We start from the raw sequence: 14,664 nt of genomic DNA, 5'->3' as shown, positions 1-14,664 counted from the left end.
CATAAGGGAGCTCCCAAACCCTAAACACGTGGGTGGAGATAAAACGCAGCATTCAGGACATAGTCTTAAAAGAGAAATAAAACTAAGGATAGAATGGCCACGCGGCCGAAGTGGTCTATGACCATGCACTAGGGTCCATAGCCTCGTTAAAATCCCCTTGGTAAACCACGTAGGGACAAACCCAAGGTAGGAAAAAGAGTACTACTTTCCCTAATGACTTGGAGGTCTTCACCCTTGTGAGATGGTGAAGACCGTTAGAAAAGCCTCTGTTGGCTGCTCGTCGGGTCGGTTGGGGCCGCGGTCGAGTTCCGCTTGTTCCTGGACGAAAACTTGGACAAAGATGAGGCACTTCTTCCTTGCGGTCCTAGCTGCGGTCCGGCTCCTTGTTGTAGCTCCGAGCATCAGGTTCGGTGTTTGGGATGAGGGCTGTCTAATTCCAGACACAGTTACGTCCTGGTTCCTTGCGCGCTCTGGTCCTCGTCCGTGTCCGTATACTGGCCATCGTCCCGGATTCCATCACCTTCTTTTTTATGATTACCTTTGGAGGACCATTTTAGGGGTAAACATGATAGGCATTTGTCGTATATTTAAAGTTAATTTTTACATATTTCTTAAAATAAAAGAACCCAATTTTTAGGAATTTTTTATTATTTATCAAGAGGTCTTGTATTTTATTTTATTTTTAGTTTTGCCGAAGACCCTCCCCATAGCCATAGGTTATTAAATAGGTCTCTAGAGAATGAGTTAATTCGGGATAATAGAAAAATCTGAGTATATTTGTAGGTCACTGATCACTCTTATTTTAGGTATATATTCTATTTTTTTATAAATATCACTAGGTACGGACCCAACGTACGTGCGTGATTGATATCAAAAAGTATGTTTACTATAAGGTTTGTAATATATTATGTACATATAGAGTTACATTTATAGATATAATTATTTGTTAAATCATTTACAGTAGTTTGGTTTCATTCAGTTTGTGATTTTTGAAATAATAAAGGTTTCAGCATAAAATTAAGATTCACAAAACAACATACCCGAAAATCTAACGTTTACCGAATTAGTGATTAATCAGAATTGTATAAAACTTGTAAATTATGAAACGAATAAAACCATCAAAAAGATTAAAACTTCTCGAAACGAATGATCTAAATTCTTAAGCGGGTCAAACTCGTCCCGATAGCCATACTCCATAAGAGGTATAATATTTTTTTATCTATAAAAATCCGTCCTTCGAAATCTTTAAAAAATAATATTAAAATATATATCAGATTTTATATTTTTTAATATGCTAATTTTGAAATTAATAAATCTTTAATATATGTTAGTCTTATATATCAGAAATTTTCTATATGAAAAACTGAAAATTAGGATTTACATGAGTTTAAATATTGTATAGTTTAAAATAAATTTAAGATGCCGTCAATTTTTTTTAAAAGTATTTTCCAATATCTATTATTCAAAATTAATTTCAATTTTTTTTGGTCAAAAAGTTTTAAACAGTAATAAGTAATATTATTTATATTTTTGAAAATATGATTTTAATAAATATTTTTTATATCTCCTATTATAATTTTTTATTATATTATAATACATAGGTTTTAAAATAATTTCGAAAACATGTAAAGGATAATATTTATTAACATTTGAATAATATTTACTAATTTTAGCATTTATAGGAACAAAATATTGTGTATATAAATAAATTGAATAGCAATGACAGTTTTATGTAATATTATAGAATATTAAAGGCAAATAATAAATTGAGTACAAAACTCTCTGGCGGCGACAACACGTGAGCTTTTTTTGAAGAATGCTTTTCTTTTAATATATAAGGGATATTAAAATATTTTTCTTATTTTATTATTTTGAAAATAAATTAGCTATAATTTTAGTGTTTTTTTCTTTTAATTATTATTACTACAAAAACTCAACAAAACTGAATTCAAATAAAATACTTGTAAAATGTTTGTACAATTATTATTATTTACAAACATTTTACAAGTATTTTATCCGGAATAAATCTGAGCCGTTGATGGAAATCAACGCTGTACAATGAAGCTGGACTCCGTAAAAGAGCGAGCGACTGGACTAGTTTGTTACTTTCTTCTGCTCCGTCTCAGATAGGGGATCTCAAAACAAACCTCAAACCCTAATTTCGTCATCTCTTCACAGATTCGATCCGATCCGATCGAGCAAATGGCGTACGCTTCTCGCTTCCTCTCCACATCTAAGCAGGTATTCATACTCTCTCCCTCGATTCTTCTTCTCTATCATCCAAATCCGAATGCGACATCTGCTTGTCCTTTCTCTTTTTCGGTTTTTGTTTGATTCCTCTGGGTTCTATACGCATATTCGATGCGATGATTTATGTGAGATTATGGATTTTACGGTATCGATATCGCGGAATCACATCTTATGGTGTGTCATTTCAATGTCGTTGTCGAAATTTGTTGTTATCTTCTGTAGTACAATCTCGCTCGATCGGAGAGTTTGTTTAATCGAATGATTAAGTTTCCAATAGTCTTGTACGGTATCAATTTCTATGTGTTGTGTGTGTTTCCAACGACGATGAGATGATTTGCAATTGCGACAAGTCTGGTTATTTTGCAGCAACAGTATGCTATTCCATTGATTAGCTGCAGCTTATCTTACTCTCATTATGCAGCTACAGGGAAGTCTGGTCATTTTCCAGCAGCAACATGCTATTCCAGTCAGAGCCTTTGCCAAGGAAGCTGCTCGTCCAACATTTAAAGGAGATGGTATGCAATAAAACTGATATCTTTTGAGTTTAGCATCTCGAGATAAAATGTGTAGGAAAACTATATTGGTCAATGTAAATATAATCTTGTGAAACCCAGGCCGTGATTGCTAGGACTGTTGTTCTGCTAGTTATCTTGTGAAGAAGTTGACTTTATCTCTTTACTTCTCTGTTGAATTTATATATGTATCTGGTTTATGATAGGTTATGTTCGATGTGTTGCTGAAAGTTTTTGTGTGTGTTTAGAGCGGACAAGCACTGATGTGTAGTATTATTGACTCGAGTTTTACACTTTTTGACAGAGATGTTGAAGGGTGTCTTCTTTGATATCAAGAACAAATTCCAGGCTGCAGTTGATATTCTCCGAAAGGAAAAGATCACCCTTGCTCCAGAGGACCCAGCTGCGGTAAAACAGTATGCAAATGTAATGAAGACCATCAGGCAAAAGTAAGCCTCTTGCTGCTCCTTTCTTGGATGTATGTTGATGGGATTTTCCTGGTTTTACCTTTCTGATTTCGCTGAAGCGAATTTCACATATGTTTCAACCTTGTTAATTTGGTTCCTTTTCTTGCGTTTTTGGTATGCAGGGCAGACATGTTCTCAGAATCTCAACGCATTAAACATGACATTGATACTGAGACTCAAGATATTCCAGATGCTCGTGCATATTTGTTGAAGTTGCAGGACATCCGCACCAGGTTGGTGTTAGACTTCGAATTTGTTTCAGTCATTCTTTTGGATGGTTTGCCCTCACCCGTAAAGTTGCACTTCTTGTGTTAATCAAAGTAATTCTATTATATTGGGAAGAATGGAAGTATCATCCTCTAATATCTTCAATGTGATTGTTCAGCAATTACTTGAAAATTGCATCATCGTAACTATCTTCCTGTTTCCCTCTTTGTCCTGCTATTGTTTGCAACATAATGAAAATTGCTAATAATAGTCTTTGAGTTATTCTTCTGCTTGTGATATATCTTGCAGGAGGGGGCTTACTGATGAGCTTGGTGCTGAGGCCATGATGTTCGAGGCTTTGGAGAAAGTCGAAAAGGACATAAAGAAGCCTCTCCTGAGAAGCGACAAGAAAGGAATGGATCTTTTGGTTGCAGAGTTTGAGAAAGGCAACAAAAAGTATGTAAACATTCTTCAAACCACCCATACAAAACAAGAACAAATCTCAAGGCTCCTTGTATCGATTTGCATATTATATAACTAATGTGCATGTTTGCATCTCATTGATCTGAACAGGCTTGGGATAAGGAAAGAAGACCTTCCTAAATACGAGGAAAATTTGGAGATCAGCATGGCCAAAGCACAGTTGGATGAGCTGAAGAGTGATGCTGTTGAAGCTATGGAATCTCAGAAAAAGAAGTAAGTTTTGCTTTATGTTTCTCATTTATCAAATCTTTTTGATCTCAATCTATGTCATCATAACATGATGTGGGATTTGTGGAAATATTCAGGGAGGAATTCAAGGATGAGGAAATGCCCGATGTGAAGTCTTTGGACATCCGTAACTTCATCTAAGGTTTGAACCTGAAAAACATTTGATTTGTTGTAAGAAAAGGCAGAAGAAGATGTTTGCCTAGAAAGAGAAGATATCGTTCACCTTACTGCTTCTGTTTTTGGTTTGGCAAAATTAATAAGGTCTCACCATGGATTTGAATACCAAAATTGTTCTCTAACTTTCTCCTGTGGTTATATTTACGCTTTGAGATTTTTAGACACAAACGTGGTTTCATGTTTTGATAATGGTGATAAATGATACTTTTGAGTGAGATGTTTAAATAGAACAAAGTTTGGTGACAAACCGAATTAAACCAAGATTGGGATTTCTCTACTACTTTCTAAAATCTGATTGAAGGAACACAAATTTTTGAACCAATCATAAGTAAACACGTGGCTTGTTTATGTACAATTAATAAAGGGTGAGAGAGAGACCGTTAGCGTGTGTATTCGCCAAAACAGCCATGGCGATTTCTCTCCGAGCAGCTTCTCTTCCCGGGACGAGAGAGTCTTCTCCTTTCCTCAACCGGTTTGTCACTCCTCGAGCGGCGTTCTCTAAAGTTAATTTCTTCCGGAGGTCTCATCCTTTGGGTTTAGATGACGCACCAGTGGGTTCCCGTTCGAAAACCATTGTTCGTTCGGTTTTGGAGACGGAGAAGAGTACGAAGACAGAGGAGTCTGAGCCTCCGGTGAAATTGATTGCTCTCGTCGGTAAAGGAGCAGTAAGCCCACTCAAATCCACTTCTTGGGAAGAAGTTATGCTCCACACTGTAAGTAATTTGTTTTCTTCTTCTCTCCCTCGCTTAACAATTTGGGACAATTTTGATTACAATCTTTTTTTTTTTCATTAATAGGCAAGAAGACTGAAATGGGTTGATGAAGGTTATGAAATGCTTGTCTTTGATGATGAAATCTTGAGTTCAAATGATCAGAGAGCTTTGACTCTGAAACAGGAACTGAATCAGACTGATATCTTGGTTTTAGTTGCTGTTACTAACTCGGAATCTGTGAAGTGGGTTCAGGAAAACAGCAAAAACATCAAAAACATGATTTGCTTTGAGTCTTCTTCAGATTTGATGAACAGGCTTGGAGGGACTGATATTGGAAGCGTTAATAACAAAGATAAAGAAACGACAGAGGTAGTGAAGACAGTGGGGGATGCTTGGGAACGTCGTAACTCTGATGATATAAGATTCTGTCTGCTTGTCATCATCAACGCTTACATAAGACCAGTTCCTGTGTTGCAAAACTTGAGGTCTAAAGGGTTCTCGACGCTTACTTGTATGGTTAAAAACTGTGGACCTCAGATTTTGAACTGTCTTTTGGATCCTAATTGTCGGAAAGCTCTTCAGTGTTTGAACCAATGTAGTCCTGTGGATCAGGTGTGCAGCTACAGATGCATTGCTTCTTACGAGAGTCCATACTTTGAAGCTTTCTCTCTTTGTGTGCTACAGAAACACAATTGTCTCGAATTGGATGCAAAGATCCCTGGGAAGCCTTATGTGCCTCCCATGACGAGTTTCCGAGGGAAGGAGTTATGTCATGATACAGCGGAAGACTTATTTGTTGGATGGTTAGGGGAATTGGATTGGAGCTGGCGTGTCGTGGCTGGACAAAACCCTGCTTATGATCAGTTTCCATGTCAGTACCAGCTTTTTTACAGAGGGAAAGGGAAGTCGTCGTTTTGGTATGAGCCCGTGTTTCAGGTGAGGACACTTGAAGAGAAGCTAGTGTGGAGAAGGAGGAGATACTCGGTGAAGAGAGGAAAGGTCCCTGCAACATTTCGTTTCAGTGTTTTGGACAATGGTGTGGTGTCAAATGAGTTTTGGACTATAGTGGATGTGTGTGATGATCTAAGTTGGGGGCTGTTCCATTACAATGGAGCAGCTCGTGTGGCGGGACAGTCTTACACCGGGGCTGTGCTCGTGACACCGGATGGTTCGTACCCGGCAGAGAAAGAAAAAGAGAGATTGCAGTCAGCATTGGAGAAATGTGGGATTAAGAAGTGGGAACTCTTTGCTGTTGATAACTGTTCTTGTGAAAATGCGCCATTGGGAATTCCACAAGGTTCTAGACTACATTCAGAAATCAGCATCATCAACGTACCAGACTCGCAAGAAAAATTTAACTAATTTTGCACTGTTTTTTTCTTGTAAATTCATGTGTCGTTAAGAATATCATCGAATCTAATATTGAGTTATGACGAAGATAGTAAGAAATTCGTGTTTAAAAAAATGCAAACGTTTTTGAAAAGTAGTAAAATGTAAGAACTTTAGACAAAAACAGTGCTACAGGCACACCAGCATCAAACTTGGCACTCTGAAGAAAAGTGAACACAGATGAAACAAAGAGACATAACCTCAGAGAAGAGAAGTAGCCTTCCTTAGTTAACACAGGGAGGGGTACAAAACTAATTAATACCAAATTACCAATAATGGCTTCCTTCATCTGTTGAAACAAAGATAAGAATAAAATGAGAAGAAGTTGATACGCATAACTTGAGAATAACGGAAGTTGCGTTAACAAACTAAGACTCACTTTTTAACACCTCCAAGAGATGACGCTCAAGGTACATAAGATAGATGTCTCTAAGTTGATCTTCTTCTGTTGCAGCTTCACGGTCATCCTGTATGACACGGAAAAAAACATATGTTTTTAAAGTTTAACATAAAAACCGAAAAAGACAATGGTTAAAGTTCTACTTCTACAGGATGACTAATTAAATTTTACCGTAGACATTATGCATTTGAGGTGAAACACGTCCGTACAGTGTTTGCATGAATAATGCACATTGCAGTATTTACTTCCTGATACTCTCCTAGTCCCAATACTTTCTCCACAGAGAACGCAGGCACGCAGCCCCCCGAAAACACTACGATTTTCTTCCATGAGAGTATGCTGATGTTTTTGGTTCTTCACATTTGATGGAAACCCAATACACTCTGCATGGACGTTGAAGTCACAGCTAATACATCCGTAGAACGACACACCACAAGGTTTAGCGCACACACGGCAGTTTCGAGTGATCGTCGATTCATCAATCCAAAAGTGATAGAAATAGTGACTGTGAGGCTTAGGCTTCATATTGGCTGAGGATCTTACCGCTTTGATGCATTTAATATGGAAACTGATTTCGCAAGTGGAACAACTATAGCCATACTTTTTAATTTCCAGCTTGCAAACTCTGCACTTGGAACCACTTACAAATGAAACTCTAAGGTCGTGATCAGGGTGTATTGGAGGAAAAAATCGTTTTTGCCTTTCAAATTCAACACACAGAGGATGGTATACATCTTCACACTTCATACATGAAACAAGTGAGTTTCGAATGATGAGACGCTCGTCAAATGTTGAAAGATCAAGCGATGCCATTTGCATGGTCTTGTCTTTCCCACACACCTTATCTTCACAGATAGCACAAGGCATCGGATATGACTTTGAAACCATAATTTGATTCAAATAATGCTTTTGTTGAATGCATTTAGTCCCTTCCCAGCTTCCTATGATTTTTTGCCCCCTTTGTAACTCTGTAAATAAATGTTTACCTCTAAATATGCAATTGGTATGGATGACAAAATTGCATAGGCGACAAAAGAGATTGAACCCTTCTATTCCTTTTGTGCAAATGTTACAATCCATAGTAACACCTGCACCTGCAGGGGCCTTTGGCAAGAGTGTCAAAGGATGCTTATGAACTCGATGCTGTAATGGTCTCCCTAGCTCTGCGCAGAAATTATGTGCCTGGAAGCTGCATGTCTCGCATTTACATGGGCTAACAAGTATTTTTGTATTGCATATTTCGCAGTTTGCACTTTCACCAAGTTCACTGAAATCAACAAATCTCATCACATGTATATGCCCCTTCATACTGTTAACCTGAATCAATCAAGCCAAGGGCAGTCACAAGTCACAACCATTGAATGAAGAGAATTTGCACTTGTGTTTTTTTCACTAGTCTATGAATTATAATGAAAAATTTGTACCATAAGTTTTTGTTTCAAGTCATTGGTATCATGGTCCCCTTGATCAATTGAACTCGTGTTGTCTTTGCGGCAAGAGTAAAGATCTTTCAAGTATAATGGGGAAGGCGCTTCCTGTAGATTATGATGATACAGAGTAGAACGTCATCGTCTTCACGACCAGCATCATTAGGGAAAAAAAAAAAAACAGAATTGTAATGAAAATGTTAATTACCTTGCGTAAAATGCATTCAATGTGGCTTAGAAAATCACATTCTTCACAAGAATAAGCATGATGTCCTGCGGATACCATTGTTTCGCAAACGCCACAATACTCCAAAAAATCATTTTCATATGGGAGCAATTTGCACACAAGTGGATGAATGTGATGGGACTTCTCGACCACAAACTCAGGTATCTCAAGACACTCGAAATGGAAAGCCATACCACATTCCATGCAGCAATAAAAAGAGTCAAGAGATATCACATTACATTTCTTACATATTTCGCATTGATAGTTTTGTGTAAAACTTATGTGAGATTTAGTTCTATAAATCAACTTGTGGGGATGAGACTTGTGCGTAAGACCTCGCAAAAAGGAATCTAGACACCTCAAATGAGCGTCATAATCGCATTCTAGGCAACCAAATGGAACACCGGCAATCTTTTCCCCGCAAAGATCACAGTAACTAGTTCGTGTGTAATCAAGGCGTCTGAGAGGGTGTGCTGGATGCGCAGGATGTGAAATCTCTCTCGGAAAATCGATACAGCGTTCATGAACAAATGAGTAACAGTGAACGCAACCATAACATATTGTAGAGGGAGAGAGGGTAAGCTCACAGAGAAGGCAAGAACCTGAACCGCTAGCGTCTGGTCCCGGTCTACACCTCTTAAGCAAGTGACAATGGCTGTCATGGAGCAGCTCTTTGTCATCCCATCCTCTGAAGATGTTCTCACTCTGCGCACAGCCCATGTCCAAGTAGATCTCACACTCTTCACACTTGTAGAAAGAACCAGAAGACATGTTGCCACACCCGGAGCAGAGGATGTGTCCAGGTTTCTGATCGTACTGACGTAGGCAAAACTCTAGAGGATGATCCGGATGGAAATCATGTGACACCTTTGGCGGCAGATGAGAGCAAGCTTTACAGAGATTGAAATCGCAAGGGCTACATGCCAACTCGACAAGTTCATCTTTGTAGCAAATGCTGCAAATCCCGTCTGCGACGATCTTTGGAGAAGTCAACGGGCATTCATGGGAGAAATGCTGGAGGAGCTCTGCCATCAAAGTCAACGGGAGAAAGAAAGATGATGAGATCCAAAGTTTTGTTCTGTTAACATTTAAGATAGTGGGTGGGTGGGAGTATTAGTCACGAATCAAGCCGTCCTAGCATTAACGACTAAGCCCACAAGAGGAGAGTTTGATATGGACTCTAACTTTTTTATTATTATTATTTAATGTGAATTATTAGAATTTAGAACAGTCCACTGATAACTTTCTCTGACTCTATTAGATCAATCACTTATAATTTTCTTTCATACTTTCTTCTTTTAAGTGTGGTATTTTTAAAAATTTCCTTTCAAAAATGTTCCTCATTAAATCTGAAAGGTTAGCGAGACAAAGACACAATCCAAATATTTATAAAATTTTCTTAGGTAATTTATAAAGTTTATAAGGTTTTTATAAGATTTTATTAGATATTTATTAAATATTTATAAGATATTTATAATGTTTATATGATATATATGTAGTTTGTGTATGTTTTTGTATTATCATCCGTTTGTGTGAAGTTGCAGTGTACTTTATTTCAGATCAAATATTGCGGTTAGAAGATCCTTGGACTACCATCTGTTTTTTGTGGTTTTTCTTGTTTTAGATCTGTTTTAAGCTTTAGTTTTTAAAGATTTAAGTTTTAATTGTCTATTTTTGGAACTCAAATTTCTGATCTGTAATTGAAAGGATGTTATGTTTTAAGTTGTTTGGGTTTTTTCGTGTAGTCTCCGAGAGTTTTTTGTGCTTGTCGGCTTATACTTCTAGAATGATTGATGTCATTGTCAGCTCTATCTCACTTTGTAATCAAACCTTGTTATCAATGAAATTCTATTGGCGAACAAAAAAGTTTGTGTATGTTTTTTAAAGTTGTATACGTATTTGACTACATCGTATTTTTTTTAGGATATTTTCGACAAAAAAAATAAAGAAAAAATATATTTGAAAAATGATATTAAATTTAATCCGATATTCATTATAAAAAACTGATCCTGACCCGAAATCCCAAACTTGACCCATAATTAAAGCAGAAAACAAAACATACAAAAATAATTGGAAAGTCTAAATCAAATTGCAAAGGGAAAGCTTCCAACATGGATCCCACGATACGAATATAATTCTTTAACATTTTCTTGGTTGAGTTTCACATTGGGATGGGATAGCTCCAACATAACATGGATCCTAATATCCTTTGAATGCGATCACAAGTCACAACTACCCATGAATATTTTTCTTCGTCCTAGTAAAAAAAGAAGAGAAAATTCCTAACACATTTTTGGTTGACTTTCTTCATTTCTTGCTCTCTCTCTCTCTCTCTCTCTCTCTCTATCTCACATCGGGATGGGAAAGATCCAACATGGATCCCATGAATGCGAGTTGACCTCGCCGAAGATCGTCGGAAATGGGATCTGCAACATCTGCTTCAAAGATGAACCTGTTGAATTCGCCTGCGACCCTTGTAACTTCGATCTCTGCAAAGCTTGCTCGGACCTTCCCCTAAAGATGTCACACCATCTCCATCCGGAGCACCCTCTAGAGTTTCGTATTGGCGAGGATGACCGAAAAACCAAATACATGGTGTGCGTTGGGTGCGGGAACATGTCCTCTGGAACATACTACTACGAGTGTGACAAGTGTGAGGTCTATCTTGATTTGGGCTGTGCACTCCAGAAGAGCATAACGACGGGTTGGGAAGCCAAAGAAATGCTCCATTACAGCCATGAACACTTGCTCAAAAGGTGTAGGCCAGGACCAGATTCCAAAGGCTCTTGCCTTCTCTGTGAGCAACCTCTCTCTTTCACTGCAATATGTTACGGTTGCGTTCACTGTTACATGTTTTTTCACGAGCGTTGCCTTGATCTTATACCCACTGAGTTTCAACATCCCATTCACCCTATCCACCCTCTCAAACGCCTTGATTACATACAAGCTTTTGATGGTCGGAAACGTTGTAATGCCTGTCGTCGCAAATTTGCTGGTGTCCCATTTGGTTGCTTAGAATGTGAGTTTTACCTTCACCTGAGATGTGCAGATGCCTTGTTGAGGGGTTTGTTGTATAAGTCTCATGAACACAGACTGGTTTATGTAGAAAGTACTAACCGTGTCGTTGATGATAGGATAAAGTGCCCATGTATAATATGCGAGGAAACTGTTATCTATAACAGATTCTATTATTTGTGCGTCATATGTGATTTGAGATGTCATACCGAGTGTCTTGAGATACCTGAATATGTTCTCAAGAAATCGTATCACGTTCATCAACTTAGTTACAAAAGAGTCGGAGCCAGGGACGGGGACGAGGACGATTTTTTGGAGTATTGTGGTGTTTGTGAGACGATGGTAATTTCCGGACATCCAGCATATTCTTGTGATGAATGTGATTTTCTCGGTCACACTGAATGCATTCTACGCGAGGTAATTAATATTTTATTACAACTCTGTTTTTTCTTATAATGATATGATGTTATATATGTATTGACAAAAATGATGAGCTAGTAATTTTACTCATAACCAACAGGATGAGCCTTCCCCATTGTACTTGAAAGATTTGTACTCTTGCAGCAAAGACAACACAATTAGATCCCAAAATCTCAAAGACCTTGGAACTAATGAATTTGAAGATAAGCTATTGGTATGATAATTTTTTACTATAGTCCATAAACTAGTGAAACAATATCTTCTCCTAAATTGTCTCAAATATATATGCTCTAGGTTAATAGCTTCAGTCATATTCATGTGATGAGACTGGTCCACATGAGTGAGCTTGAGGAAGAAGGAAACTGCAGCATGTGCGGTACAAAGATACATGATAATCCTTGCAAATGTGAGACATGTAGCTTCCAGTCACATGATTTTTGTGCAGAGCTTGGGCGGCCATCTAGGCATCAATTTCATTTGAACCATTCTCTCACCCTTCTACCAAATTCCCCAAGATGGATGGAAAGAAAGTGTGAGTCATGCAAAAAGGATGTAGAAGGGTTCAATCTCTTCTGTCGTACATGCAATTTTATCATCGACATCAGTTGCGTTTTGAAAGATAAGAAAATGCATGGTGCATTACACATGGGTCAGAAAATCATTGGAACATTGGTAGAGCTTTGCATACAAGAAAAACATAGCTTGTTTCAACTTATCGTCTCAAAGTCATATCCTATCGCTTGCTCTATTTGTGATGAGAAGTTTTGTGGAAAAGCTTTTTCATGTGTGACGTGTGAAGATATATACCACCCTTTGTGTATCCAAGTTGGGAGGCGACTACTAGTTGGTCATCCACTTCATTCTGATCACATGCTAGCAGTTTTACTTCTTGAAAGTGAATCCAAGTGCACTGCTTGCCAAACGAATATTACAACAAAGTATGGCTATTATTGTTCCATTTGCAAAATCAATTTCCACATTGGTTGCATCAAAGCAGTGATGGTACCAAGCAACATCAAGTCACATAGTCACTATCTCTATAACTTTTGGAACAATGATTTGAGGGTGACTCGAGCTTGCAGTGTGTGCACTAGACCTTGTGGTGTGTCTTACTACGGATGTATTGACTGTAAGTTCAGCGGCCATGTAGAGTGTATTGGGTTTCCATCTAATGTGAAGAACCAACAGCATCAACATACTCTCACACAGGGATATACTTCTCACAGGGACAAATGGTCTGTCCGTGATACATACCTGGATAATATATTCTACTCATGTTATCATTGCGAGAAAGGATTTAACACTGGAAAAATCATGTCTACGGTAACCGATTATTTTGTAGACATTTAAACAAAAAAATTCTTTCAGTTATTTCATCACTTAATTATTGTTTTTTTGGATTCAAACAGGACGACCGTGAGGAAGCAACAGAAGAGGAGCAACTTCAAGACATCTATCTTATGTACCTTGAGCGTGATCTCCAAGACCTTTTAAGTTGTGATGAGTCTTTGTGAGTAATGTTTTGCCTCCCTCTCTGAATTTAACCATATATTATGTTATGACTCAATATTCCTCTCATTTTCTTCTTGTAGTGCAGAAGATGATGTGACCGGAGCCAGTGACTCTTCTTCTTAGTTGCGTTCTCCTTCACCTCTCTGAAATTGAATACTGAAAACTCCCTTATTAAATAAGGTTTATGGCTCAAACTCTTCTCATTTATGTATACAATAGAAGGTGGCGTATTGAAAGACTCGACTCGATCGACTGTGATGAATCTTAATATTGTATGCCTATCCCTCTTTAATGCAACTTCAGTGAACTAAAGTTATGTTTTTAAATTCTCTCATCTTCTACTTATGTTTATGATCCACCACCATTGTGTGGATTGAGTTTGCATGCAACATGTTTATTTTTTGGATCTTGGATTTGTGGTTTTCATTATTCTGATTGCCAAGTTTGATTTCTCCTTAATTGTATACCTGATTTAATAGTGAGCTCTCCAATTGTTGGACTTGGTATGGAGTATATATAGTTGTTTTGATGAGCAAATAATGTAACCAGGGGTCCCGGGTTCGATCATTTTGCAATAGACAAAACTGTAGAGGATGTTTCCGAGTGAAAATCGTGTGACACCTTGTGAGAGACAGATTAGGAAAGAAGACTAATTCAGGAACAAATCAAGAAGCGTAATGTAAACAGATGATAAGGGTCAAAGCCGAGTTCTTTTGAGTCACTTGCGACACGTGACCAGCAAGATAGGTCTAAACTTCTGAAGAACTGCCACGTATTGGCCAGGTGGCAGATTTCAAGACCATGGCTGGAGGGTATAAAAATTAGTTTTGGTGTGGACAAAAGGGGAAATTGAGTTCGTGAGATCGGGTAACCATGTCCGGAGCACAAGGAGCAGAGCCGATGGGGTCAAGAACAGCTACAACGTATGAGTCGGTGGAAGGAGGGCAGAACAAGACCAAGCTTGATTTAAAGTCAAAGGATGACGAAGGTGGGATTCAAGTTGACAAGCTTCAAGACAAGGTCTCTGATGCTGCTGGTCTTGGCGGACCTGTATTTGGTGCTGGTAAAGATGACAAGAAGCAGGATCTTGGTGTTACCGGTACCGGATAGATCTCTGTAAACTATGTGCATTTGTGGTCCTTTCTAGTTATGTAATGTTAAACTAATCAATAAAAGCGTTTTTGAGACAACGATGAAACCTGACATATTCTGAGACTCTTTTTTATGAATCAACTCAA

The 14,664-nt window shown here is 38.0% G+C and overlaps 5 protein-coding genes across 11 annotated transcripts; 4 read left to right on the top strand and 1 right to left on the bottom strand.

Annotated features, from left to right (window-relative positions):
* The first annotated feature begins 2,042 nt into the window (after window positions 1–2,042).
* On the top strand, window positions 2,043–4,539 carry LOC104702727 (putative ATP synthase 24 kDa subunit, mitochondrial). Its single transcript, XM_010418638.3, has 7 exons — window positions 2,043–2,241; window positions 2,672–2,765; window positions 3,067–3,211; window positions 3,352–3,462; window positions 3,746–3,892; window positions 4,010–4,132; window positions 4,225–4,539. The coding sequence occupies exons 1-7, from the start codon at window positions 2,203–2,205 to the stop codon at window positions 4,286–4,288; spliced, it is 723 nt and encodes a 240-aa protein (XP_010416940.1). The 5' UTR covers window positions 2,043–2,202; the 3' UTR covers window positions 4,289–4,539.
* A 129-nt stretch (window positions 4,540–4,668) lies between these two features.
* Window positions 4,669–6,601, top strand: LOC104702730 (uncharacterized). Its single transcript, XM_010418640.3, has 2 exons — window positions 4,669–5,037; window positions 5,122–6,601. Exons 1-2 carry the CDS (start codon window positions 4,732–4,734, stop codon window positions 6,397–6,399), a joined length of 1,584 nt encoding a protein of 527 aa, XP_010416942.2. The 5' UTR covers window positions 4,669–4,731; the 3' UTR covers window positions 6,400–6,601.
* On the bottom strand, window positions 6,475–9,621 carry LOC104704958 (uncharacterized). 2 transcript variants are annotated; one of them, XM_087459574.1, is made up of 5 exons: window positions 8,462–9,621; window positions 8,251–8,361; window positions 6,998–8,143; window positions 6,806–6,893; window positions 6,475–6,715 (listed from the first exon to the last, which is right to left on the bottom strand). In XM_087459574.1, exons 1-5 carry the CDS (start codon window positions 9,509–9,511, stop codon window positions 6,693–6,695), a joined length of 2,418 nt encoding a protein of 805 aa, XP_087315700.1. In that variant the 5' UTR covers window positions 9,512–9,621; the 3' UTR covers window positions 6,475–6,692. The 2 variants fall into 2 exon arrangements, with proteins under 2 accessions (XP_087315700.1, XP_087315701.1); XM_087459575.1 differs by lacking the exon at window positions 6,475–6,715 and having other exon boundaries at window positions 6,795–6,893; window positions 8,462–9,596.
* Window positions 9,622–10,572: 951 nt separating this feature from the next.
* Window positions 10,573–14,616, top strand: LOC104702726 (uncharacterized). Of its 6 annotated transcripts, none has more exons than XR_015562433.1 (6): window positions 10,573–11,911; window positions 12,015–12,128; window positions 12,209–13,237; window positions 13,324–13,424; window positions 13,512–13,606; window positions 13,976–14,616. XR_015562433.1 is itself a non-coding variant. In XM_019227917.2 (6 exons), exons 1-5 carry the CDS (start codon window positions 10,838–10,840, stop codon window positions 13,406–13,408), a joined length of 2,205 nt encoding a protein of 734 aa, XP_019083462.2. In that variant the 5' UTR covers window positions 10,646–10,837; the 3' UTR covers window positions 13,409–13,424; window positions 13,507–13,925. The 6 variants fall into 6 exon arrangements, 4 of the variants coding, with proteins under 4 accessions (XP_010416938.2, XP_010416937.2, XP_019083462.2 ...); XR_015562432.1 differs by having other exon boundaries at window positions 13,507–13,606; XM_019227917.2 differs by lacking the exon at window positions 13,976–14,616 and having other exon boundaries at window positions 10,646–11,911; window positions 12,209–13,043; window positions 13,141–13,237; window positions 13,507–13,925.
* On the top strand, window positions 14,261–14,616 carry LOC104702725 (uncharacterized). The gene has a single exon (XM_010418634.3). It carries the CDS (start codon window positions 14,300–14,302, stop codon window positions 14,534–14,536), a length of 237 nt encoding a protein of 78 aa, XP_010416936.1. The 5' UTR covers window positions 14,261–14,299; the 3' UTR covers window positions 14,537–14,616.
* Window positions 14,617–14,664: the final 48 nt, after the last annotated feature.

This window comes from Camelina sativa, chromosome 7, assembly GCF_030686135.1.
Source record: "Camelina sativa cultivar CO46 ecotype springtype chromosome 7, ASM3068613v1".
In the NCBI taxonomy this organism is placed as follows: domain Eukaryota; kingdom Viridiplantae; phylum Streptophyta; class Magnoliopsida; order Brassicales; family Brassicaceae; genus Camelina; species Camelina sativa.
Note: the sequence above shows the minus strand (reverse complement) of the source record. Positions and strands in the feature narration are given on the sequence as shown.